The sequence below is a fragment of the Geotrypetes seraphini genome, chromosome 1 (assembly GCF_902459505.1).
Source record: "Geotrypetes seraphini chromosome 1, aGeoSer1.1, whole genome shotgun sequence".
NCBI classification, from domain to species: domain Eukaryota; kingdom Metazoa; phylum Chordata; class Amphibia; order Gymnophiona; family Dermophiidae; genus Geotrypetes; species Geotrypetes seraphini.
In genome coordinates this window covers 265,511,383-265,539,282 of record NC_047084.1, presented here as the reverse complement: position 1 = coordinate 265,539,282, position 27,900 = coordinate 265,511,383, and the positions used below count along the sequence as shown (strand labels likewise).

The window sequence follows — 27,900 nt, the reverse complement described above, 5'->3', positions numbered from 1 at the left end:
TACCAAAGCGGTTAATATTATGCCAAGAGGCATTGTAGAAGTTGGCTTATTCTTGTTTCTCCCACATTAAAACTGCTCTTACGTTTTAGAAAAAGTTTGATCTCTGACATTCAGATTGTGTACCCTTCTCTATAAAGGAGACTTGGTTCTGCAGATAACTTTCAAATTTAATTGAAACACTGAATCCAACGACTGTGCCTTGGAAGAGCCTTCACATGTGACCTGCACATTTTTCATATTCTGCTGTCTTAAAAAATACAATTTGGGAAGTACAAATGTAGCTTGTAAGCAACAGGGAAATTTTTACCGTACCTGAATGTAACTAGGTTTCAGCTACTACTGAAAAGATACGAACTAAAAAAAATTAGCATTATAATAGGGGTACATAAAATAATTTATATTTTTCAACTTGACAGAACAATTTTAGAAACAGTCAAACCATAATTAAGATTAACAAGCAAAACAGTCTTGTTTGACTATGGGGTTGATAATCGAAACAGAAATATGTCTATAAACCGGCCTAAATCGGCACTTGGACGATCAGTAAGACAAGTCGTCCAAGTGCCGATAATCGAACCGGGTTTTATTTTTTTATTTATTTATACAATTTTATAATATTACCAAGCATAAACATCTTGCACAGAAAAGTGTGATCAAAAAACAAATTAACTTAATTTTCCAAAATTGAAAAACACAGCTAAACTTAAAATAAAAATACAAAAAATAAACTCATTTGATCACACTAGTCTTCAATAATTGGATCCAAGATTTAAAGAGTAGAGCAAAATTAATCAGAAAATTTATCAAGGAAAGCCATATGTCTACTGCAGAACAAAGAGTTAAACTTCCTTAGGCGCAGCTATTCCTTTCTCAAGACTTTTCATTGAGAGGAAACTTATCAAATGAGATGGCTCTGTAAAGATATACTTCAAAGAACAGTATCTAACTACACATTTACATGGATATCTCAGAAAGAAAATACCCCCTATTTGAGTCACTCCAGGTTTCAAGATTAAGAATTCTCTTCTTTTTTGAGTCTCTCTAGAGACATCAGGAAATATATGAATGTGATGTCCCAGGAAGACCTTGGATCTATTTTTAAAGAAAAGTTTTAATATCCAATCCTTGTCTGGAGCCAAAGCCACAGACAACAAGAGAGTGGCTGAAACAGTCAATTCTCTATCCGATTGTTCCAATATTGCGGAAATGATCGAACCGGGTTTTAGACGTATTTAAAAATGACTTAGGCCTTGTCAGTGCTGCTGTATGCCCAGAGCTAAAAGGGGCATGTTAGGAGGAGTGGTGAGGGCGGGATTTAGTCAGGACGTGGGACGACCTATACTTAGTCGTACTGCAAGTATAACCAAAGGTTTAACAAGACTGCCTAGACAGAGCTTATACATAGTGACTTAGGCCATCTAAAAACAGGTCTAAGTGGCAAAAAGGTATCCAAAGTGACCAGATAATCACTGCAGACACAAAGTACAGACTCTCACATGCTCCCCCAGTGTTCACTGACTCCCCCACACTGCCATAAAAATCAGAATAAAAACATACACATCTGCCTCCAGAACATCATCAGCACCTGGCATAGGAAAGCCTAGTAGAGCTGAACAGAGGTGGCTTAAGTGGTCTGGAGGGTGGGCTAGTGAACCATAGAGAGGAAGAACCAGGCCCATAAGCCACTCTAACCACTGCATTCATGGTGAAACATGTGCACCCCCAAAAACCCTTTTGTACTGCTATATAGGTGGCACCTACAGCCATAAGGGCTATTGGGGTGGTAGACAGGTGGGTATTAGTGGGTTTTGGGGGCTCACCCTGACCTATAAGGGAGTTGTGGTGAGATGTTTATGTGGCACCCTTTTTGTGAAGTTCACAGCAGTGCCCTGTAAGGTGCCCCACTACTGTGCTGCCATGTCTGGGTGGCCAGTCCATCACTTTGCTGACCCCCCTCCCATGGCATTTATGACTTGGACGAATTTTTGGACGCGAATGGGGTATAAAGATAGACGACTCAGCATTCTGGACAGTCAAACTGCTGGACATATAATTAGATGACTTTTGAAAAACAAAATATTTTGGATGTATTTTTGGGGAATGGACTTTTGACATTGCCAACTTTGGACGACTAGCAACTTAGGCCCAAAACGGACTTAGACATTTCTTTTGATTATGCCCCTCTAAGTCTTCACATTATTTGAATTATTTTAATGGAAGTTCCTTTGCAGTAACAGCCATGAATCATTTAGGATAAGTCTATTTTCTTGTATCTGCCTTGTGTAATTTTTTTTTTTTTAATTTTGTTTTCTCTTTTCTCTGTTACCATCCTTTTTATGCTTCTATTTTTTCACTACTTCTCCTGATACCACCTTTTTCTCTGTTCCTTTCCCTTTTTTCTTCCTCAATTACTGTTTGTCACTTTCTCTTTTTTCTTCTTTTTCTTTTTCCTCTCTCCCTGTTTTTCTCCTCTTCCCCTTTGCTGTCTCTCTTCTTGTGTTTACCTTTTTTCCACCATTGCTTAAACAGTTCATTCTTGGCACAATGTGACTCATCTCAAGTTTGAGCTATACTGTAGAATTCAGGATCTTGTCTTATGGGTTTTCCTCTCTAGTTTTGCCTCTGATGCAGTCCTCAAGCGAATGTGGCAACATCAGGCACATAACATTAAATTAATTTTTGCTACATATACCCATTTGGTCTTCTCTTTGTTCTATCCTAAACCTGTAATATATACTTGTAAAGTCCTAATCCTTGTGGGATGGGACAGGTAGCCGAACCAGTACAGGCAGCGTATGTGCAATACTGGCACTGCTGGAAACCAACATAAGACCACTTTTAAGGTAGCCCAGTGGGGGGCAGAAGTCAACCTATAGGTAGAAAGAGAGGAGTGCTCAATGAGCAGAACTGAAGGGAGGTAGTTTTAGTTTTTTACAGAAGGGAACAGGGATGGGATTTAAAATGACACCTTTCTGTGGCTACAGTCAAAGTCATTTAAATATTACATATAGGTACTGTAATTGTTTTGTACTTCGGGCAATGGAGGGTTACATGACTTGCTCAGAGTCACAAGGAACTGCAATAGGAAATAAAAAATAATACACCTTCACTTTTTTAATTATGCGGTTAATCACAATTACAAATGTAATCAAAATGCAGCTCTAGTATACATAAAACACCACACACAACTAACCAAGGAGGGTGTCTGAGTGACTGGTGATGGGAAGGTCCACAGGGACCTGTGCATCAGGGGCATCCTGGCTGATGATGACTGGCGAGTGACCAAAGGCTAACATACTGGGTAAAAGAAGTAATGGGCAATTTCAATTACCCTGATATTGACTGGGTAATTTAACACCAGGCCATGCTAGGGAGGGAAAATTCCTTGATGAAATCAAGGACTGCTTTATGGAGCATCTGATTCAGGAACTGAAAAGAAGGTGATGCAATTCTAGACCAAGTTCTTAGTGGAGTGCACAATTTGGTGAAGAGGTAATGGTGCTGGGGCCACTTGATAACAGTGATCATAACATGATCAGATTTGCTATAATCTCAGGAGTAAAATACACACAGGAAATACAATAATGTTTAACCATGATAACATGAGGAGAATAGTAAAAATGAAACTTAAGAAGAGATGTTGCAAAGATCAAGCTTAATGCAACAGTTGAAAGCTCATTTTGAAGAAACTGTTAAAGAATCAAGAGCTAGAGAATGACATGGGGACAAATTTGTCCCCATGAGTTTTGTCACTGTCCCTGTCCCATTCCTGTAAGCTCTGCCTTAACCTCAAAAAACTCAAACACTTATGATTTTAAAGTGTTTGAGGCTTGTGCAGATGGGGATGGAGCTTGCAGGAATAGGGCAGGGACAGTAAAGCACAGTTACTTACCATAACAGGTGTTATCCAGGGACAGCAGGCAGATATTCTCACACATGGGTGACGTCACCGACGGAGCTCCGGTACGGACACTTGAAAAGTGAATCGCAACTTTAAGTTTTAGAAAGTTCGCGATCAGCCCACACCGTGCATGCGTGAGTGCCTTCCCACCCGACCTAGGCATGCAATCCCTCAGTTAAGATAAGCCAGCTAAGAAGCCAACCAGGGAGGTGGGTTGTGAGAATATCTGCCTGCTGTCCCTGGATAACACCTGTTACTGTAAGTAACTGTGCTTTATCCCAGGACAAGCAGGCAGCATATTCTCACACAAGGGTGACCTCCAAGCTAACTAGAAAAGGATGGTGGGAGAGTTGGCCTTTAAGAAAATAAATTTTGTAATATTGACTGGCCGAAGTGCCCATCCCGTCTGGAGAAAGACTCCAGACAATAATGTGAGGTGAATATATGAACTGAGGGCCAGGTGGCATCTTTATAGATTTCCTCAATAGGAGTAGATCTAAGCAAAGCTACAGAAGCTGCCATAGCTCAGACTTTGTGAGCTGTGACACAACTTTCCAGGCACAGTCCAGTCTGAGCATAACAGAATGATATTCAGGCCGCTACCCAGTTGGAAATAGTTCTCTTGGAAACAGGATGCCCCAACTTGTTAGGATCAAATGAGATGAAAAGTTAGGGAGATGTTCTATATAGCTTTGTCCTGTCGATGTAATAGGCCAAAGCACGCTTACAGTCCAGAGTGTGCAGCGCTGTTTCTCCAGCATGAGAAGAATCGACTGATTGAGATGAAACTCCGTGACAACTTTCGGTAGAAACTTTGGATGCATGCTAAGGCCCACTTTATTCTGGTGAAAAACTGTGAAGGGTGGATCTGCCACCAACACTTGTAACTCACTGACCCTCCTGGCAGAAGTGAACGAAATAAGAAAAACAACTTTCCAGGTAAGAAACTTGAGATGATTGGTTCAAATGGTATCTTTGTCAACCTGGAAAGAACTACATTAAGGTCCCAGACTGCAGGAGGAGGTTTGAGAGTTGGTTTCACATTGAAAAGTTCTTTCATGAATCTGGAGACCAAAGGATGAGCAGTAAGAGGTTTTCCCTCGACTGGTATGTGAAAAGCTGTAATAGCATTGAGATGGACTCTGATAGATGTAGATTTGAGTCCAGAGTCCGATAGATGAAGAAGATAATCCAACACCAATTCCACTGACAAGGAAGTTGGATCGTGATGATGAAGAAGACACCAGGAAGAAAACCTTGTCTACTTTTGTTGATAACATTGTTGAGTGGCTGGTTTCCTGGAGGCGTCAATAATATTGCGAACAGTCTGAGAGAGATGTAACAGACGGATTCAGCCCGAGAGAAATCAAGCTGTCAGGTGTAATGAGTGCAGGTTGGGATGTAGAAGAGATCCCTGATGCTGAGTAAGCAGAGTAGGAAAAATTTGCAGAGGTATTGGCTCCCCGGAGCTGAGTTGAAGTAGAAGGGAGAACCAATGCTGCCTGGAGCAATGAGAATCATTGTGCCTAACTCCCATTTGAGTTTGAACAGAGTTTTGAGTATGAGAGGAGTGGCCAGAAATGCATAGAGAAACATGTTCGTCCAGTCCAGAAGAAAGGCATCTGTTTCCAGATGGTAAGGAGAGTATAATCTGGAGCAGAAATGGGGCAGCTTGTGATTGTGGAGAGTTGCAAATAAGTTCACTTGTGGAATGCTCCATTGAGCAAAGATTGGATGAAGCCGATCTGGAGGGAGAAATGCTCTCAGGAGAACAGTATCCAGAATATCCCCAATGAACTGAAGGCGTTAAGACGGAACGAGGTTGGATTTGGGGAAATTGACTTTGAATCCCAAAGCTTGAAGAAAGGCGATGGTCTGAGATGTTGCCGGAGCTACATCCTGAGTCGTAGAAGCTTTGATCAACCAATCGTCCAGGTAAGGAAAGACTTGAAGACCATGGGATCAGAGAGATGAGGCCACTACAATCATGCACTTCATGAAGACTAATGGAGAAGAAGACAGGCCGGAACTGATAGTGACGCTGATTCACTTGGAAGCGGAGATATTCTCAGGAAGTTCAATTAACTGGAATACGAGTATAGGCTTCTCTGAGATCCACAGAGAATAGCCAGTCATTCTGATCCAGCAGAGGATAAAGCAGGGCGAGGGAGAGCATCCGGAATTTCCCCTTGACGAGAAACTTGTTGAGATCTCTGAGATCCAGAATGGGTCGCAGTCCTCCCATCTTTTGGGGAATCAAGAAATAACGGAAGTAAAAACCCTGATGTTGAGAGAGAGGAACTTCCTCGATGGCATTTAGGAGGAAGAGGGATTGAATCTCCTGAAGTAGAAGAGAGGACTGTGCAGGATCTGAAATAGACTCTCTTGGAGGATGATCCGGAGGCAGGGTATGAAAATGGAGAGCATGCCCCTGTCGAATGATGTCTACAACCCAGCGATCTGTGGTGATGAGGTCCCAACGATTGATGTAATGTTGAAGCCATCCTCCGATCGGCTGTGGGAGAAGTTGGAGAATAGGAACGGTGGCTTTGCTCCTGAGGAACACATCAAAAAGACTGTGAAAGCTTTTTCTAAGCAGCCTGCTGCAGTTTAGGTTGTTGACGTGGTTGTTGCTTCTGGTTCCTAGGCTGAGAAGGAGCAGGAGGATCAGGTTTAGCAGTATACTTGCTCTAAGATGACACAGGCTGGAAAGCTCAAAGAGGTGGAGGCTTCTTTTTTGGCTTGATCAATGTGTCCCAATGGGTCTCATGGGAAGAGAGCTTCTGAGTGGCAGTGACCATAGATGGTCCAAAAAGCTCATCTCCCAGGAGCGTTAGCCAACTGATCTTGCTGATTAGCTGCTGAGTCCCCAAATAAGTCCAAATCATGGATGGAAAGGGGACGGTGTCGAAGCCTCGAGATGCTTGGTCTTACTAGTGGCCTTCTGGGACCACACCGGAGTCGCTTCCCTGGATGTTTGCACCGAGGACGACTGGTGCTGTGGAGTGGGATTGATCGACTCCCGTGTCGATGGTCTCTGCACCGGTGAAGCATCAAATTGAGGTGCGGTCAGTGTCGTTATTTGCTCAGACTGAACAGTCACCTGGAGAGCCAGTGTCGACCTGGCCTGGAGAGTCGGTGCCAACATAGCCATAAGTTGAGTTGGAACCAGCATTTGAAAATGCTCACCCAATTCCTCCCTAAGCAAATTGTCAATTTTCTGCTTAAAGGGAGAGCACTGGCGTAGCACTCCGGTCCGGTGATGAGGAAGTCGATGTCGAGGCACTCAACGAGATCGGGACCGTGCGCTAATGGGACTTTTTCGAGGTCAGCATGACTTGACCCAATGTCATCTTGACTTGAGTCGCAGATGGGTAGGGGAAGGCTTCTTAGCTGGCTTACCCACTGGAGGTTGCGACAGCGGAGATGTCTTTGCCGGTGTCGATGTGTAGGGTGTCATCTTGGTTGGCGCTGTCAGTGTCAGTAGCGATGTCGGCTCCCCCTCCATGGCGACACCAAACAGTCATTGCTGTTGAAGAAGGCGGTTTTTCAAAGTCCTCTTCTGAAGAGAAGAACGCCGGGAACAGGTTTCCGGACTATGCTCAGGCCTCAGACACTGGAGACACCAGTGATGTGGTTCAGTCACAGAGATGGGCCGAGCACAGCAACCACACTTCTTAAATCCCTTCTGCGGGCGTGACATTGACGGGAAGACCACCTTGGTGAAATTGAAGTCAGAGGACAAGGTGGTACAACAGGCCCTGCCAGGCCGAACCCGTGAGAGAGAAACAAAGAGATTTTTTTTTTTTTTTTATTTTTTTTTACCAAAGGTAAACTAACTAAAGAAAAATAAAGAACACGAAAATGACTGAAAAGTCACTGACGTGAGAGCAGGAAGGCAAAAAAGTTTTCAATGGCTATTGAAACGTGTCTTCTTAGCTCCGTGGAAACTAAGAAACCAAGGGACCACGCGCCTATGTCGAGTAGAAAGGCACTTGCACATGCGTGGTGCGGGCTGATCGCAAACTTTCTAAAACTTAAAGTTGCAATTCACTTTTCAAGTGTCTGCACCAAGGCTCCATCGGTGACTTCACCCATGTGTGAGAATATGCTGTCTGCTTGTCCTGGGATAAAAGAACTTGCGGGGATGGGAAAATGAGTTCCCATGGGGAGGGGGAAAATTTTGTCCCTATGTCATTCTCCATCAAGACCCTCCCCTGATGCAGCACTCAGCAAAACAAGGGGCCCTTGTCGATATATTAAGAGACAGTGTAATGGGAGAACAATCCTGGATGGAGTAATGAGTCCCAAGTCCTGACAGTGGACACAAGACAGCTCCGTGGAGGAAGATAAGTGCCTGGATTCAAATATTTAGTTATCTGGGGATTTTATGCAAAAGATTTTTGGGTGGTGAGCATCAATTTTGAAGTCTTTTTTGGGGGAGGGAGGGGAGAGGAAGAATATGCAAGTGATTTGTGCATTTATAGTCTGTCTTGAGGGTTTTGTAGGACAGCCATTTTTTCTCCAAAAGATTTTTTTCTCTTTGTGAAAACTTTGTTTTAGCAGTTGGAGTTTTTTGGACTGTTCTATTTTTCCTTGGAACCAAATTGAACCTATGAGAAGAAACAGATCTCTGCTATTAGGGTGTGTTTGCAAATGAGTTATAACCTTGTAGAGTTATAAAGTTCATTTATTTTACTAACTATTCAGGTATATATTTCCTACAATATGACAAACAATTGAATTTTGATGGATTGTTGATACAGTGTAACCTTGGTTTGCGAGCATAATTCGTTCCAGAAGCAAGCTCGTAAACCAAAGCAGGGACACAGACAGAAAAAATGACAGACAGACAGCATCCAAGCACAGAGAGAGAAAGGAAAAAAAAACAGTCATCTACTCTAGCACCCGTTGAACAGGGGAAGAACGAAAGAGATGCTGATGGACAGGGGGGTTGAAGAAAAAGGAACGGAGGACTAATGTTGGACAGGGAGAGAAGGAAAGAGGTGTTGCTGGACAGGGGGGAGGTAAAACAAAGGGAGAAGGGCTGCTGCTGCATAAGGAGAGCAGTTAAGGGGTGGTGGTGGACACAGGGGAGGTAAAAGGAAGGGAAAATGGACAGGGGGAGCAGGCATGGGGTGGTGATGGACAGCCAAGGAAAAAGAAAGGCAGAATGAAAAAAGCAGCTAAGGAGAGAGAAAGAAATAAAGACAGACACACATGTTCTAGCACCCGTTAATGTAACGGGCTTAAAGACTAGTGAGTTATAACCTTGTAGAGTTATAAAGTTCATTTATTTTACTAACTATTCAGGCATATATTTCCTACAATATGACAAACAATTGAATTTTGATGGATTGTTCATACAGTGTAACCTTGGTTTGCGAGCATAATTCGTTCCAGAAGCAAGCTCGTAAACCAAAGTACTCGCATATCAAAGCAACTTTCCCCATAGCAGTTAGTAGAAACACAGGCAATTCATTCCATATCCCCAAAAGACTCCCCCTCACACCCCTCTAAGGACACTGGCGCACTTCCACCCCACTCCCGGGAACTGGCTTCGCCCACCCCACCCCCAAGAACCAGCACTGCACGTCCAAACCCTTACTGCGATCGGGCACCAGAACGCAGCACCAACCCACAGGAAACACTGGGACAAAAATAATGCTCAGACAACAAAGATAGAAAAAAGTATATTTTGTTTCTGAATTTATTAATAGTAATATATCAGCTTTGGTAAACGTTCATCTCTAATATCTTGCACAGGGGTGCCCACACTTTTTGGGCTTGCGAGCTACTTTTTAATTGACCAAGTCAAAATGATCTACCAACAATAAAATTAAAAAAAAAAAAAACACAAAGCACACTGTACGCATAGAAAATGTTAATTATCATTCCTATTCCAGGGTTTTTCAAAGAGGTCAAAGCAGATGACTCTAAGCACTATCACCTCAGTAACAACCATACAAAAATAGACAAATATACCCCCCTCCCTTTTTTACTAAACCACAATAGCAGTTTTTAGCGCAAGGAGCTGCGCTGAATGCCCAGCGCTGCTCTCGCTACTCATAGGCTCCCTGCGCTAAAAACCTCTATTGTGGTTTAGTAAAAGGGGACCTTAGTGTAAAATATAGGCAGCAGATATAAATTCAGATACATTTTGATCACTAAATTTAAAATAAAATCATTTTTCCTACCTTGTCTGGTGATTTCATGAGTCTCTGGTTGCACTTTCTTCTTCTGACTGTGCATACAATCTTTCTTCCCTTCTTTTAGCCTGTATGCTTCCTCTCCTCCAGACCTCATTCCTTCCCCCAACTTTTCCTTCCTCTTCCCTGCCCTTTCTTTCTCTCTGCCTCCCTTTCTTTTTTTTCTGTTTCTCTTCTTTCTTTCTTTCTCCCTGCCCTCCCCCAAGCCACTGCCACTGCCATTGCCATCGGGGACCAGGACCCAAACGCCACCAATAACAGGCCCCCAAACTCTCCCTGCTTCGGCCAACCAGCATTCCTCTCCCCGACGTCAATTCTGCCGTCGGGAAGAGGAAAGCTGATCAGCCCAAGATCGTGATCAACCTATTGGGGGAAATGCTGCCGGGTCCTGCCTTCGCGGAAACAGAAAGTCGGCAGGAAGAAGAACAAATGCTTCACTAACCTGTCTCCCGCATTAGCCCGTAGCAAACGCTTGCTTCAGAGCTCTCAACATGTGCATGCCGGCTTCCCTTCTCCCCCCCACCCCCCCCGGACATAACTTCCGGTTTCGGAGGGAAGAGAAGAGAAGCCGGCACGCACACGTTAGAGCACGGAGCATAAGTTCGCTACGGGCTGAAATCTCCAAGCCGGTTTTTTTGGTTTTTTTTTTTAATGTTCAGCAGCGGCAGATGACAGCTGGGCGGACCGCCCAGCTAAAAGGCCCTAGGGAGAACACTGGAGAGGAAGGCTGATCAGCCCGTAGATCAGGACAGCAACACGAGTCTATCACGGAGCCCGGGATGGGCTCCGCGATCGACTCACGTTGCCTTCCTGAGCTACTGGTCGATCGCAATCGATGTATTGGGCACCCCTGATCTTGCATTTCAATTTCTATTATTGTGACAGGTTTTCTATATGCAGTAGGTGTGGAATGTGTTTGCTTTCTGCTGGGCTTGTTTACCAGAGCTCTGAAAGGGTTCTCTTCCCACCACAACTGGTCTCTACCACCTTTGAAGAGATAGCGTTATAGTGGGCCCATCTCAGTTTTTTCATCAGGGGCCCATTTTAGTCCAAGTTACATCACTGCATACTTAAGTATAATCCACAGAAAGCATGTGTCTACGTTTATGCAATATGAAGTAGGTATACGCAGAAATAATTGGAGCAGAGGCAAAGCTGTGACATACATACATTATTTTATAAAATGTGAGTGTGCAGAGCACACACATATTTATACCTCCTCTGGAGCATTTGTGAATTATTGCAACTTGATTTGGGAGCCTTTTTCATAGAGACACAAATGCGACCATAATACCTTTATAAAATTGGTGTTTAGGACTTCTCACATAAGTGACCTGTTATAAAATTATTCCCCACTCCCCCGCCCCCAATGAATTTGCATAAGTCATCAAAGTAGGAAAAAGGACATCTAAGTTGGGGCATGCCCACCCAGTCTCTTAATTATTTTACAAAAGGCTCATTGAAATCTCTCTTTTTTAAAGAAATATTTATATGTAAGGTGTTGAAGTTGATTGTTTATTGATATAATTCACCCAGGGATTATTTGTCTTCTTATTGTGGAATTTGCATAGAACTATATGGTATGTGTGTAATATACCACCATTTGTAAAGCAATGTAACATCACCATAAAATAAAAAATACAAATAAAAAAATAGTGGAATACATGTAAGCAAGCAATAGGATCCTTTTCTTTATTATTCAAATAAACAAATTGAGCTAAAAAAAAAAAGGTACAGTACTTCTCCTTTAACTGGCCATTCTAACATAACTTCAAGCAGCAGTACGATAATATTGCATACTGCTTCTATAAATTCTTATTGCATTTGGTGGCCAAAAGAAACCAACACTGTTGGATTTCTATCGGTAATCTTTGAAAATCTAAAACAGAAAATCAAAGAATACACAAATATCCACAAACCAGAGATAACATAGAAATGCTTGGTTTAAAGTGTATTACTCTGTCAGTCATAAAGGGTGCTACTGTGGCTCATATTACAGAATGCTGGGAAACTAAAAAGCCTTTTACCATGCTGGGAACTGACTGGAGTATTTTTTTGAGAACCAAATATAAACTGCAGAGGAATTACTATCACAACATTGTAAGGAAAGCTAAATCCAGTGAATTCCATTTAAAGAGCTTTTTCCCAACATGATTCTGCATTCGCTACAGGACATTCCAATTCCAGAAGAATTGTCTTAAGTGTTACTTCCCAATCCAAAGAAAAAATATGATCACAAATAAAATCTGTTGTTTCATCTATATTTGTTAGGTTATGTTTTCTAAGACTGAAATTTTTATTAGGTGATGATTTCAGGACTGTAGTTCAGTCCTTAACATTTTCAATACTTAATTATTTTATCATCTCATTATTTTATCATATACAATACTTCCCTAGGTACCCTTGTAAAGCACTACAGGTAGGACAAAATTTCAATTGTGAGGCTTTTCGTAGACAAGCCTCAAAGAATAAGCACACGATCAATTTCACTGGTTCCTAGTAATAAGATTACTCTCACCTTCTTGTGGATTTCATTTCAAACTCATTTTCTACCTCAGTCTCACTGCTTTTCTTCCTTCGAAGTTCATATATTTGCTCCTCTGCCTCTCCATATAGAAGTCATTTATTTATTTATGTAGCCCGTCCTCCCAAAGGAGACGTGGGTCTTCAAGGAGCTGGGCTTGTAAAGAGGAAGGTTTTCACAGCTTTTCTGAAGTTCCAAAGACTGTTTAGTGATCTAATGGATAGGGGGGGGATGATGTGCCACATTCTGGGTATGTAATGAGAATATGAGTGTCTTCGGGCTGTCTCAGACGTGAGTGAGCAGCCTGGTGGCAGGACCAGCCGTTTTTCTGTTTGGGATCTCAGTGATCGGTTGGAGATGTAATTTTGTAGTTTTGACGCTATGTAGTTTGGTGTCATTTTGTGGAAAGTCTTGAAAGCTAGCACTAAGGCTTTAAAGGCGCATCGTTTTTGGTCAGGCAGCCAGTGCATGGATGTTAGTGCAGGGGTGACATGGCTGCGGAAGCCCAAGTTTTTAAGGAGTCGGATTATGGCATTTTGCACACCTTGTAGACAGGAGAGTGTTTTTGCTGGTAAGCCCACTAGTAGAATGTTGCAGTAATCTAAGCGGGATAGTACAAACGCGTATAGTAGCTGGGCGAAATCATTTTCTGAAAAGTAAGCATGGATGCATTTTAGTTGGCGGAGGTAATAGAAGGATGAAGATACTAAATTTGATACATGGTCTGAGAGCAACAGGTTTGAGTCGAGAATCACTCCTAGGCTTTGGATGTTGTCTTTGGCTGTAAGGGTGTCATTTCCCCAGGAAAGAGATGGGTGGGGGTATGTGCAGGAGTCCTTATATATCCAGAGAAGTTCTGTTTTTGACGCGTTGAGCTGTAGTTTATTTGCAGTCATCCAGTTTTTTATTTCTGTTAGGTAGAAGTGAAGTTTTTTCATTTTACATCTCAGTGTTGACCTAGGGGAAAGTAGAGCTGTATGTTGTCTGCGTACAAGTGTATTTTGAGTTGGTATTTTTATGCGATGTCGCATACTGGTTTGACATATAGGTTGAAGAGGAGTGGGGATAATAGTGCACCCTGAGGCACTCGGTAGTTGAGAGGTTTTGGTTCTGATAAGGAGGGTTCCAGTAGTACTTTCTGAGACCTTTCATTTAAGAAGGAGAAGAACCATGCCAGTGTGACATCATGGATTCTGATAGAGTGTAGTCTGGATAGGAGGAGTGAGTGATCGATGGTATCAAAGGCGGGGCTCAGGTCTAATAGGACCAAAAGTGCATCTTTCTCCTCATCAAGTATTTTCCAACAGTCATCTACGATGTCTAGAAGCACCGTTTCTGTGCTGTGGTGTTTCCTGAATCCTGATTAGAAGTTGGAGAGGGTGGTGTTTGTTTCCATGAAGTCTCATAGTTGTGTGAGTACAATCTTTTCTGACGGACTCCTGGCTTTCCTTATCTCTCGAACCTTCCATCTCCTTTTCTCATTTTTGGTGATTTTAACATTCAGGCTAATGACCCCTCTGACTTTTATGCTTCTAGGTTTATCGCTTTAATATCTTCATTCAATCTTCAGCTGTGCTCCTATACTCTATGCACCAGAATGGCCACTGCCTTGATCTTGTCTTCTTTTCCAAATGCTTTATCGTCGATTTCTGCACCTCAGTTCTTCCCCTCTCTGCCCATCATCTGATAACTTTCACAATTCATCACCTTCCCCCCAAAACCCAGCTAATCTCCACCAATTCATTTAGGAATCTTCAGGCTATTGACCCTTGCACTCTCTCCACCACTGTTTCATCCCTCCTCCATGTTATACAAGTATGTCAATGAGGCTGTCTCTTTCTATAATACCATTCTCTCCTCTGCTCTAGATACCCTCACACCTCCCATACCACATTCTGTAAGGCGGGCCAAACCCCAGCCCTGGCTGACCTCTAAAATCTGCTACTTACATTTCTATGCCTGGTCTGCTTAACATCTTTGGCTCAAATCCTGTACTCATGTTGATTTCATACATTTCAAATTCCTGCTGACCTTCCAGTCTGCTCTTTCACTTGCTAAACAAGACTACGGCACCTATTTGACTAACTCGCTTGGCTCCAACCCTTGCCACCTTTTGCTACACTGAACTTTTTACTCAAAGTGCCCTCACTCCAATCCCCCCTTCACTTTCTCCCCAGACTATGGCTGAGTACTTCTATAACAAGGTTCACAAGATTAGCCTTGAGTTCTCAACCAGATCATCTCTACCTCTCCTTCCTCCAGTCCATTCTGTCAACCTTCCTTCCATCCCTGCTATCTTTACTTCCTTTTCTGAAATCACCAAAGAGGAAACTGCATATTTTCTTTCCTCCTCCCAACTCACTACCTGTTTCTCTGATCTAATTCCCACCCAACTACTCAGCACTCTCTCTCCTATTGTCATATCCTCAATCTTTCATTTTCCATTGCAACTGTTCTTGATGTCTTCAAACATGCCATAGTTACAACACTCCTCAAAAAACCCTCACCGGACCCTACCTGCCCTTCCAACTATTGCCCCATCTCCTTCCTTCCTTTCTTATCAAAGTTAGTAGAACTTGCTTTTCACTGCAGCTGTTCTGACTTTCTTTCATCTCAAGCTATTCTTGACCCACTTCAAAATCAGGCTGTCGCCCTCTGCATTCTATGGAAACTGCCCTTGCTAAAGTCTCCAAAGAAATGCTCCTGGCCAGATCCAAAGGTTTCTATACTATCTCATCTCTCTCAATCTGCTGCTTTTGACACGGTTAATCACCACCTGCTCCTTGATACACTGTCTTCACTTGAATTTCAGGACTCTGTTCTTTCCTGGTTTACTTCTGATCTCTCCCATCGCACTTTTAGTGTATGCAGTGGTAGATCCTCCTCTACTGTTATTCCACTGTCAGATGGGCTCTATGCATGTGTCAAATCGCTCGCTGAGTGATCGATCAGTTGCGTTTGCGTGCAAATCGTTTGCTGCTGGAGAATCAACCAGAGAATCGGCCAACAGCGATACAGTCAGTATCTTTAGTGCATCTAGGCCAAGTTCCTCTAACACAGTGGCCCCCAACTCTGTCCAGGAGGACCACTAGCCAGTCAGGTTTTCGGGATATCCCCAATGAATATGCATGAGGCAGATCTGCATTCATTACATGCAAATCTCTTTCATGCGTTTTCATTAGGGCTATCCTGAAAACCTGACTGGCTGGTGGTCTTCCAGGACAGGGTGGGGAAACCACTGCTCTAACACACAGTGCTATCACCTCCACCAATTTAACTCACTCCATTAATGTGATAGAATTTGTACCCTGGTATGATAGTGGCCCATTAGTTACCTTCCACCGGGTCTCAAAGATGCTTATTATATTTGCCTTTTTCAAAAATTAGAGCTATATATTCTAATTTTTCCATCTTGTTTTTTTAAGTTTCTAGAATTTGTATTTTTCAAACAAATGTTTTCGATTTTATCAGATACCTGCTCAGCAGTTGTCATCTTGTAGGTCTGTTTGCTTTTTTACTTAAAAGCACCTGGTCTACGTTTGCCTTTATCGCAACTTTTCAATGTGATGTTCTAATTTCCCTGTTTTGATTATATTCTTGAAAGATAGCTCATTTCTGTTCCTACATAAGTGCTATAGTCTAGAAATGTATTTTTCTTTTTAAGATTGCAAGCAGCTGAGCTCATTTTCTAACTATTCTAAGTTACCCTACTTATGCTCTGAATATCCAAACACAATAAAATTGGTATGAAGCAATGATAGAATCTCCTTGGACCTAGCCAACACTAAAGAGAAGCAGGTGTACCTCCAAAGACTAACAATTTAATTAGAGTGAATAGCCTTGTGCCTGGGTTCTACCTCTACTCGATTATTGTAATATTGTCTATTTTGGAGCTCCAAAGAAAGTACTGAGAAAATTGAGAATAGTGCAGAATACGGCTGTTTGACTGATATATGGTTTGAAGAAAAATGACTATATTAGTCCTTACTACCGAATGCTGCATTGGTTACTGGTGGAGGCGTGAGTACTATTCAAATTTTCTTGTATCTGTTTTAAGTTGATTTGGGGACTGGCCCCAACTTATCTTTTATCTCATTTTGTGTTGTATAGTCCAACGAGGAAAACTAGATAATTTCATTTATTCGCATGTCCAAAAATTACTGGTTGCAGATACAAGACTTTTTTGGATAAGACTCTTGCATTTCAAGCGGGTAAGCAGTAGTCCAGCAGTCCTGGCTGGGCAAATGCACTGGTGGAGTTATATCTTATGGCGCATTTCGAAAAGGAATTAAGTCAGCGCTGTTTGACAAATTTATTTCCTAACTGTGGATACTATTGTTAGCAAAATTTTACACTATGCATATGTAAAAAACTTGTCGTATTTTTAATCAATTGTATTTCGCTGATTGTCCAGCCCTCTTCTGTGTAAACCGCCTAGAAATCGTTTGGTTATGGCAGTATAGAAGAATAAAGTTGTTATATTACTCTGTTGAAGATGAATAATATACTAAGATATAAATACAAGAAATGAAATTAAATGAAAATGCACAAAATACTGAAAGTGGGGTCTGTTTTATTCTACATTCCTTTCTACATAATTCCTAATATCATGTTTGTTTTTTGGCAACCAGCTGAGAATTTCAATGTATTGTCAGAAACCCTTTTCATAGGGGGTGACCCCTAATATGGAAACCAATATTATGTACCTATGTTTGTATTAGTTTTCTCTATGTGCACTTGCCCAACTTATAATTTCATTTATTTAGATATCCAGTCACTAGCCTCACAAGATCCTCCTGAACTCCACACAAACTGTTCTAGATGTTGTTTTGGCTTTGGAGTTGGCACCAAAATGAACCCAAAATCTGGGTTTCGGTTTCAGCCAGAACTGCTAGTGCTCTCCCTTGCCCCTGCCCACTGTGACAATCCATGCTGCAGGCACTGCAAGTCTGGGCCAGCCTCCCCTCGACAGATAACCCATCTTCCCAGACCACCCACCAACTCTGCCCGCTCTTCATTCCTCACCTGTAGGTCCTCTCTGGGCCTACCATATAAATATCCTGGTGATCTACTTCCCTCAAATTCTGTAGATGATGGCGGTATATAAACAATTTTATAAACAAAACTTTGGGGAAAGTGAAAATAAAAACATATAAAGATCTAATACAAACAGTCCAACAATCATACACACAGCACACATTTTTTCACTCAGTATGTAATTAAGCTCTGGAATTTGTTGCCAAAGACTGCTATAAAAGCAGTTACTGTTAACATTTTTTAAAAAAGGTTTAGACATGCTCCTAAAAGTCCATAAATCATTAATAAGGTGAACTTTGGAAAATTCACTGTTTACATCACAAAAAAACCAGCTGCAAATTGCACAGGCATACTGACACTGAACTTGCACCGATTAGCAGAGGGTTTTCTTCACCCAAGAGTCACTTTTTGAGCTCCACTGAACAGATGGATGTTGGCATGTCAGGCGTGAAACCACTGAGTACAAACACCCAGGAATCATTGTTAGACGTACATAAGCTGGTTGCAGCAGCATTATGGTCTGAGGAATGTTTTCTTGGTATGGTCTGGGTCCCTTGATACCTCTGGAAGGCACTCTCAACCGATATGGGTATCTCTCCATCTTTGCTGATCAAGTACACCCAAACATATTGACAGTCTTCCCTATGGCAAATGGGATCTTTCAGCAGGACAATGCGACATGGCATACTAACAGAATTGTTTGCGAGTGTTCACAGAGAATGACCAAGACTTCCAGCTACTTCCCAAGTCTCTGAATTCCCCAGACCTTAACCCAATCAAGCACATTTGGGACACCTCAATCAACATGTTCAATGACTGGATCCACCACTACACACCCAACAGCAACTGTAGGACCCACTGCAGTCTGCATGGCTCCAGATACCTCTAGCATCTACTGAATCATTCCAATGGTGCCTGGCTGCCGTCCGTATTGTCAGAGATGGTTATTCTGGATATTAGCAGATGGTCATAATGTGACTCAAGCGTGTATTTAAAAACTGTCCTCATCCCTTGGTAAATACTGCAGATTACTATCAACATGTAAGCAATTTCTTATTTTCTTCTAATTTCACAGTGATTTACTTCAGTTCCTCTGAATCATTAACAAAGAGTGTTCCAAGCATGCATATCTCTCTGTTGTCCCTTTCAGTAAAAAAAAAAAACCAACAAAAAAAACCTCAAACAAACAACAAAGCAAGTAATTTATTTAGCTGCTCTGTAAAGCAATGTTACTTACCGTAACAGTTGTTATCCATGGACAGCAGGCAGCTATTCTCACTAATGGGTGACGTGATCCAACGGAGCCCCGATGCGCACGCCTCACAAGCAGTCTTGCTTGAAGAAACTCGAAGTTTCGAGTCGCCCGCACCACGCATGCGCGAGTGCCTTCCCACCCTGTGCAGGGCGCGTCTCCTCAGTTCAGATAGCTAGCAGAGAAGCCAACCCAGGGGAGGTGGGTGGGACATGAGAATAGCTGCCTGCTGTCCCTGGATAACAACTGTTACGGTAAGTAACATTGCTTTATCCCAGGACAAGCAGGCAGGTATTCTCACTAATGGGTGACCTCCAAGCTAACCATAATGGGATGGTGGGAGAGTTGGCAATTTAGGAGAATAAATTTTGCAACACTGTTTGGCCAAACTGTCCATCCCGTCTGGAGAATGTATCCAGACAATAATGAGAAGTGAAGGTATGAACCGAGGACCAAGTGGCAGCCTTACAAATTTCCTCAATAGGTGTAGATCTGAGGAAAGCCACAGAATCTGCCATTGCTCTGACCTTATGGGTTGTGACTTTACTGTGAAGGGGTAATCCAGCCTGGGCATAGCAGAATGAGATACAAGTCGCCATCCAGTTGGAGATGGTGCGCTTAGAGATAGAATGTCCCAACTTGTTCGGATCAAAGGAGATGAAAAGTTGAGGAGCAGTTCTGTGCGGTTTGGTGCGTTCCAGGTAGAAAGCCAAAGCACGCTTACAGTCCAGAGTATGAAGAGCTGATTCTCCAGGGTGAGAATGAGGCTTTGAAAAAAAACACTGGAAGAACAATGGATTGGTTGAGATGAAATTCCGAAACAACTTTAGGAAGGAATTTGGGATGAGTGTGAAGCACCACCTTGTCATGATGGAACACTGTAAAAGGTGGATCAGCTACCAAGGCTTGGAGCTCACTGACTCATCTAGCCGAAGTGAGACCAATGAGGAAGACAACTTTCAAAGTGAGATACTTCAGATGAGCCTTGTGAAGAGGGAGGTTTCATAAGTTGAGAAAGAACAACATTGAGGTCCCAAACCAATGAAGGCGGTTTGAGAGGAGGATTGACATGAAAAAGTCCTTTCATGAATCTGGAAACCACAGGATGAGCAGATAGAGGTTTCCCTTGAAGCGGCTGATGGAAAGCAGCAATTGCACTAAGATGGACTCATATCGATGTAGATTTGAGGCCAGAATGAGAAAGGTTCAAAAGATAGTCCAAAACCGAAGACAAGGAGGAGTGTTGTGGCTCGTGATGATGAGAGAAACCCCAAGTAGAGAATCTAGTCCACTTTTGGTGGTAGCATTGTCGAGTGGCAGGCTTCCGTGAAGCTTCCAAGACGTCTTGCACAGGTTGGGAAAACTGGAGAGGAGTTATGTTGAGAGGAACCAAGCTGTCAGGTGTAGGGACTGCAGGTTGGGATGAAGCAGAGATCCCTGATGCTGTGTAAGTAGCGAGAGAAAAACAGGTAGAGGATACGGCTCCCTGGTGCTGAGTTGAAGGAGAAGGGAGTACCAGGGTTGTCTGGGCCACCGTGGAGCAATCAGAATCATGGTGGCCCGGTCTGACTTCAGTTTGACTAGAGTCTTCTGAATGAGAGGGAATGGAGGAAACTCATATAGGAAGAGATTCGTCCAGTCCAGAAGAAAAGCATCTGCCTCGAGGCGCTGAGGAGTGTAGAACCTGGAGCAGAATTGAGGCAGTTTGAAGTTGTGGGGAGCCGCGAAGAGGTCTATCTGAGGCGTTCCCCGCTGAGTGAAGATCTGATGAAGGGGTGTGGAGTGGAGAGTCCATTCGTGCGGTTGCAGAAGGTGACTCAAGTTGTCTGCTAAGGCATTGTCCGCCCCCTGAATGTAGACAGCTTTGTGGAAGGTTTTGTGGTGAATCACCCAATCCCATACTTTCAGAGCTTCCTGGCAGAGGGAGGCTGATCCCGTCCCTCCCTGTTTGTTGATATAGTACATGGCGACTTGGTTGTCTGTGCGAATGAGGACAACCTGGTCATGAATCAGATGTTGAAAGGCATTGAGAGCGTTGAAGATCGCCCTGAGTTCCAGGAGATTGATGTGGCACTGGCGGTCGGTGCTGGTCCAGTGACCCTGGGTGCGGAGGCTGTCCAGATGAGCCCCCCGAGCATAAGTCGACGAGTCGGTCGTGAGGACTTTCTGGTGACGGGGCGCGGTGAACAGTAAACCTCTGGATAGATTGGAGGATAGCATCCACCAACGAAGAGACTGTTGCAGAGCAGGAGTGACCTGGATGTGTCAAGACAGAGGGTCGGACACCTGCGTCTACTGAGATGCCAGCGTCCACTGAGGAATCCTGAGGTGAAGTCTGGCAAAAGGAGTCACGTGAACTGTAGAGGCCATGTGGCCCAGAAGGATCATCATGTGTCTCGCCGAGATGGACGGGCGAGAGGACACCGAGTGACAGAGATGGAGGAGAGCTTCCCGGTTTGGAGGAGGGAGGAACGCTCTGAGTTAGGTAGTGAAAATCAGTGATTAAGAGAAAAAGAACCCAAAACCGCGGACTTTAGAAAGCACAAGTGAAAAAACTTCACGCAGAGAGTCAAAGACGGATTTCTCAGTTCGGCGGAAAAGTAAGAACTGAGGAGACGCGCCCTGCACGGGGCGTGAAGGTACTCGCGCATGCGCGGTGCGGGCGACTCGAAACTTCGAGTTTCTTCAAGCAAGACTGCTTGTGAGGCGTGTACATCGGGGCTCCGTTGGATCACGTCACCCATTAGTGAGAATACCTGCCTGCTTGTCCTGGGATAATGGCCCTGTCCTCCCAGACTTTCCTTTTACTATTTGGCTATCTAAAGGTCCAGCTGACTGTCTTCTTGCTTTATATGTAGTTGAATACATATGTATTTGCTTCATATGTACTAGAATATATTTTCATTTTTTCATTTTTGTGTAAATGGATAGATTCTTTTAATTTTTTTGGCCTGCTTTATTAATGCTTTACATTTTACATAACAAAACATAAAAAGTTTGTGAATACAGTATCAAACAATATACCGTATATTCTCAAATATAAGTCAAAACCCCCATTTCCCATCCAAAAAGGAGGAAAAATGGTTGACTCGAATACAAGTCAAGCAGCTTGATATTCAAGTGCCCTGCCCTGTCAGGCTCTGCACCAAGCCCCCTTCCCTCTCTTCCCTGTCAGGCATTGCACCCAGCCCCCTTCATTCCCTCCCCCCCTGTCAGGCTCTGTACCCAGCCCCCTCCCTCCCACCCAGGCTCAGCACCTTGTCCTCTCTCCCTGCCCTGTCCTCGTACCTCCACTGCCGATCCCTGGTGGTCCAGAGGTGCAGCAGGCAGGAGTGAGCCTTCTGCACTCCTGCCCCGCTGCTAACACGGTTGGTGGCTGTCGCGAGATTGGGTTTCTACAGCCGCTGAGCGGCACTGAGCAGGAGTTCGCTTTGGCGCTGAGCGGCTTCTTGACTGGCTTGCAAGAATTTGTGGGAGCCATTCAAGAAGCCACTCAGCGCCGAGCAGCAGCGCCAAAGCACACTCCTGCTCGGTGCCACTCAGCAGCTGAAGAAACCCAATCTCATGGCAGCCACCACCAACCATGTTAGCAGTGGGGCAGGAGCAAGGAAAGCTCGCTCCTGCCTGCTGCACCTCTGGACCACCAGGGATTGGCAGAGGAGGTACGAGGACATGGCAGGGAGGAGGAACAGGGTGTTGAGCCTGGTGGTGGCCTGAAATAATTCTGGCGGGGGGTGCTGGCCTGAATATAAACTGGGACTCCTATTTTTGGCCCAAAAATCCTGGTTTATATTCAAGTATATACGGTAGTTCAAAACAGTTCATAAAAATAGAACACTATTAAAGGTGGAAATAACCTATAACTACTAGAATTGTACCTGAGGTAATGGAGGGTGACGTGGCATGCCAAAGGTCATATTAAGTGACTTTGGGGGAAGCAGGATTTCAGCCCAGCTTCTCTGGTTTGCAACTTTCTTCTTTTAACCACCAGGCTACACTTCTACATCAAAGTCTTGTAAAAGTACAGATGTTTCGATGAGCAATGCCATTTCAGAAAAGGTAAAATTATATCCTTACCTGATAATTTTCTTTCCTTTAGTCACAGTAGATGAATCCAGAGACTAGTGGGATTACATCCATCAACCATCAGGTAGAGATAGAGAGCATTGAGTTGCCCTCAGTTATATCTTGGATGCACAGCCTCCTGGCCAACCAGTATAGGTCTCCTCAAAGCAGTTGAAATAAAGCACATAAAAGGCATGAAGCATATGAAACTTTCCCTCACATGCGCTACCTGAACCACTGATGCTTTAAAATAGAGAATGCAATTTCAGCCTAAAAGCTTGCTCAAACTTCGCCTAAGAGCGACAAACCCTGCAATAGGGTGGGGCTCTGGATTCATCTGCTGTGACTAAAGGAAAGAAAATTATCAGGTAAGGACATAATTTTACCTTCCTTGTCATCAACAGCATATGAATCCAGAGACTATTGGGATGTACCATAGCAGTCCCAAACATAGGGAGGGAAATAAACAAGCAAACTTGAAATTCCCTGTCCCCAAATCCTGTCCTGCAGCACACGTCCAAGGAGATATGAAATTCTAGAGAGTATGTATCACATGATCATATAGAGGTTAACCCCCATAGCCCATATGAGCAGGAGCAATCCTCACCTGAGAGCACCACGCTGTGGAATTCACAGCTACAGTGCCCCTTCACAAATAGAATGAGTGCAAAGCAGCCTCCTATAGTGACCACCAGGCCCCAAATAACCTCCTGTGGAATGAAACCATTATGTCTGGCAATGCTCCTTAGCTGATGGCAAAACTCATGAGCACCGCCGCAAACCAGTCCCTCTCCCCTCGCAAGGCTCTAGGGCACAGGTGTCAAACTCAAAGCCCGCGGGCCAAATCTGGCCTGTCTGGTCGTTTTATATGGCCCGTGGACCGATGCCCACAGTGTTACCTTGTGGCCGACTCCCTCCTCCTCACAGCGGTAGTGTGCAGAAGCCGCGTGCAGCGGCTCCTCGTGCATCCCATATCTCATTCAGAAGCATTCCCTCTGATGTTGCGATGTCAGAGAGAAGGCTTCCGGTTCAGGTACAGGTGGGGAACGGAAGGGATGGAAAGATACACAGACAGACACACAGACAACAGCAAGGAGAGAGAGAGGGAGAAAGAGACAGAAAGACAGACAGAGAGCAGCCAAGGAGAGACACAGAAAGAAAGAAAGACAGACAGTGGCCAACGAAAGAGACAGAAAGACACATAGACATCAGCCAAGGAGAGAGAGAGAGAAAGAGACAGAAAGACAGACAAACACACAGACAGCGGCCAAGGAGAGAGAGAGAGACAGAAAGACAGACAGACACACATGCAGTGGTCAAGGAGAAACACAGAAAGAAAGAAAGACAGACAGCGGCCAAAGAGAGAGACAGAAAGACAGACAGCGGCCTTGGAGAGAGAGACAGAAAGAAAGACAGACAGACACATCTAGCACCCGTTAATGTACTAGTAAGATTATACTGTGTGTGTATATATGAAAAATGAATGGAAAAATGGTGTTATAATTAGTATTATGGGGCGGGATCTGGGGCAGAGATTGGATGGGGTCTGGCCTGCGACTTAGCCTGTGTTTTGGATTTCGGCCCTTTAATGTGATTGAGTTTGACACCCCTGCTCTAGGGCATCAAGCCTGGAAACATGATAAGTGAAGACTTCCCCTCTAACTGCAGCCCTCTCATAGCACAAAGTCCATAGGGCTCCCACAGGAGGCAAACTGCTGACCAAAGTCAAGAAGAATGACACGAAGTGACAAGTGTCTTCCCCAGAATCCCAAGGAGCTACCGTGGCAACCTCAAGCACTGAGGTAGCTAATCCAACTTCCAGTCCTCTCTTTCACATGTATGACCCAAGAAGGAGTGAAAAGAATAAACTCTGATCAAGAGAGAAAGAGCTGTAAACTAACCCGCAACTAGCCTAGCCATAGCTAACTGTCAGCCGGCCAGGCTAAACAAGGCACACTAGGCTGTAAGTGAACTGGTGCCTCGGCTAAGGCCAACCCCCTGCCCATGTGGCAGCGACTGGAGCTGTGGTAGGAGGAAAGGGCTTCGGCCGACTGCCCTCATGGCCTCCTACGGCCTGCTGCTCGTACAGCCAACATCCCACAGCTCAACTGAGGCCTAAGCCACAGGAAAATTTTTCAACTGATGCCAAAGCCACCGGAATATGTCTCCTCTAAGGCCAAAGCCACTGGAATATGTCTTCTCTGAGGCCTTAGCCACAGGAATATTTCTCAACTGAGGCCTAAGCCACAAGAATATTCCTCTTTTCTGATCCAGGAAACTGAAGCCGGTAGCTGCGAAGCCTGGCTTGAAATTTACCACAAAATCCAGGAGCTGTGAGGAACCTATCCATCAGCCTGCTGGAGATAGAATACATTGGTTGGCCAGGAGGTTGTGCATCCAAGATATACCTGAGAGCAACTCAGTGCTCTCCATCTCCACCTGCTGGTTGATGGACGTAATACCACTAGTCTCTGGATTCATCTGCTGTTGATGACAAGGAATAGCTTAATTTCAGACCTCTCTAACTTTCAAAATCTCTCGGTTACCTGACAAGAGCGGAACTGGTTAACCAAAAGCGTACATCTCTGGGGGTCTTTCCTTCCATCTAAGCTATCCAGTTCAGCTGCAACTTGATTTAGTTCTTCATCTGCATAGTAGAATTGGGCAAGAAGCTGTGGGTCTGACCTCTGCAACAAAGACAAATACAGAATATTAAACTGGAGGCTGTACTGCAAGTATGTATTACTATAATGTATGTCAAATAAGTTTACAATCCATGAAACAAACAAAAAAATGTTTACCAAAAATTGCCAATACAAAATTGCATGTATGTGTCAGTATGAAAGTTAGCTTAGAACAGTGGTCTCAAACTCAAACCCTTTGCAGGGCCACATTTTGGATTTATAGGTATTTGGAGGGCCTCAGAAAAAAATAGTTAATGTCTTATTAAAGAAATGACAATTTTTCATGAGGTAAAACTCTTTATATTTTATAAATTTTTCCTTTTGCTAAGTCTTAATAATAATATTGTAATTTATAGCTAGAGAGACATATGATAAAGAAACTGTTTTATTTTACTTTTGTGATTATGATAAACATACCGAGGGCCTCAAAATAGTACCTGGAGGGCCACATGTGGCCCCCGGGCTACGAGTTTGAGACCACTGGCTTAGAAGCATAGAAAAAAGTACTGTGCAGTCAAAAAAATTAATAGATTTGGAATGGACCAAAGTTTCTTAAGTACAACTGTTACAAAAAGAGGAATCAATCAAAAATCTCCTCAGGAGCGGGAAATTTCATGGCAACACCAGGAAGTATTTCTTCACCGAAAGGGTGGTTGATCATTGGAATGATCTTCCACTGCAGGTAATTGAGGCCAGCAGCTTGCCAGATTTTAAGAAAAAATGGGATAGGCATGTGGGATCTCTTAGGGGAAGAAGTTAGGGGGGTGGGTCATTAGAGTGGGCAGACTTGATGGGCCGTGGCCCTTTTCTGCCTTCATTTTCTATGTTTCTATTTTTTAATCTTACATCAAGTGTACAATGAATAAAACATTTGAGATTAAATACATCACTTGAATTTTTCCTAGTATAACATCAAATATATTAATTTATTCCCTTCCCACCCACCCTTTCCATTCATATTTAATCAAAAATATACAAATTTAAATATTCTTTCCTATTGATTAAACCTTCAGTAAAATTTAGACACTCCCCCCCATTTGCAAATATACTTTCAATAGAAAATGGTATCTACTCATTGCAGTAAGTTGTCAATGGTCCCCAGATCTTTTTAAATTTATTATAATTCCCTTTTTGTATAGCAATTATGCTTTCCATTTTATAAATGTGACACAACGAATTCCACCAAAATGTATAATTTAATCTACTATAATTTTCCCAGTTACTTGTGATATGTTGAATGGCGACTCCTGTCATAATCAATAAAAGTTTATTATTGCTTGATGAAATCTGGCTCCTTGTTCTCATTGACATACCAAATAGAATTGTATCATATGATAATGCTACATGATTCTCTAATAAACAATTAATTTGGGACCAAATTGATTTCCAGAAGGCCATGATAAAGGGACAATAAAATGATAAATGATCTAGAGTCCCTGCTTCAAGTTTACAATGCCAGCACCTATTAGACTTAGAGCTGTCTAACTTTTGTAATCGAACTGGTGTCCAAAATGCTCTATGTAACAAAAAGAACCAAGTTTTTCTCATAGATGCTGACACTGTACACTTCATCCTCCAAGACCAAATTCGTGGCCATTGAGACACAGAAATTTGATGCTTAATCTCAATGTTCCAAATGTCTCTGAGTCCATTCTTTGTTTTTTTAATCCTGTGCGTCCTGGTGTCCCAAGAAGTCCGCCTGAAAGCATAAGAATTCTAGACTATATTGATTACTAAGATTTTTCCATTCAGGGAACCCCTCCTGAATAGCCTGCTTCAGTTGCAACCATTTAAAACTTTGTGTTTTATTAAGACCATATTTTTGCTGCAACTGTGAAAAATCAAGCAGTTTACCATTTGAAATAACATCATCTAAAACCCGTATACCTGCAATAATCCAATGCTTCCAAATGATTTTAAATCCGCCAATTTGAATCTTGGAGTTAAACCATATATTCAAGTGCCCTCCCTCCCTCCCCTGATGCTTTGCAGGCCTCCCCCAAGCCTTCCGTAGGCCATGGTGGTCCAGTGGTGGGCCAAGACAGGAGGTGCCCTCAGGAACTACCTTTAAAGCCCTGGTAGTCCAGCAGTGAACTGAGGCAACAGCAATCTTCCTATGCTCCTGGCTCATGCAGAGCTGCTATCTGAATGGCTGCCATGAGTTCTTGCAGCAACTTTGCAAGTTTCCATGGTCTCACGAGAACTTGTGGCAGCCATTCAGATAGCGG

General features: G+C 43.3%; 1 protein-coding gene across 5 annotated transcripts in view; it reads right to left on the bottom strand.

Annotated features, from left to right (window-relative positions):
- ZFYVE28 (zinc finger FYVE-type containing 28) overlaps positions 1-27,900 on the bottom strand; it is a 304,842-nt gene that overhangs the window by 132,735 nt on the left and 144,207 nt on the right. For all 5 annotated transcript variants that reach the window (XM_033950646.1, XM_033950658.1, XM_033950654.1 and 2 more), the window contains exon 2: positions 25,535-25,675. In XM_033950646.1, coding sequence (XP_033806537.1) covers positions 25,535-25,675 — 141 coding nt within the window. The remainder of the gene's footprint in view (positions 1-25,534; positions 25,676-27,900) is intronic.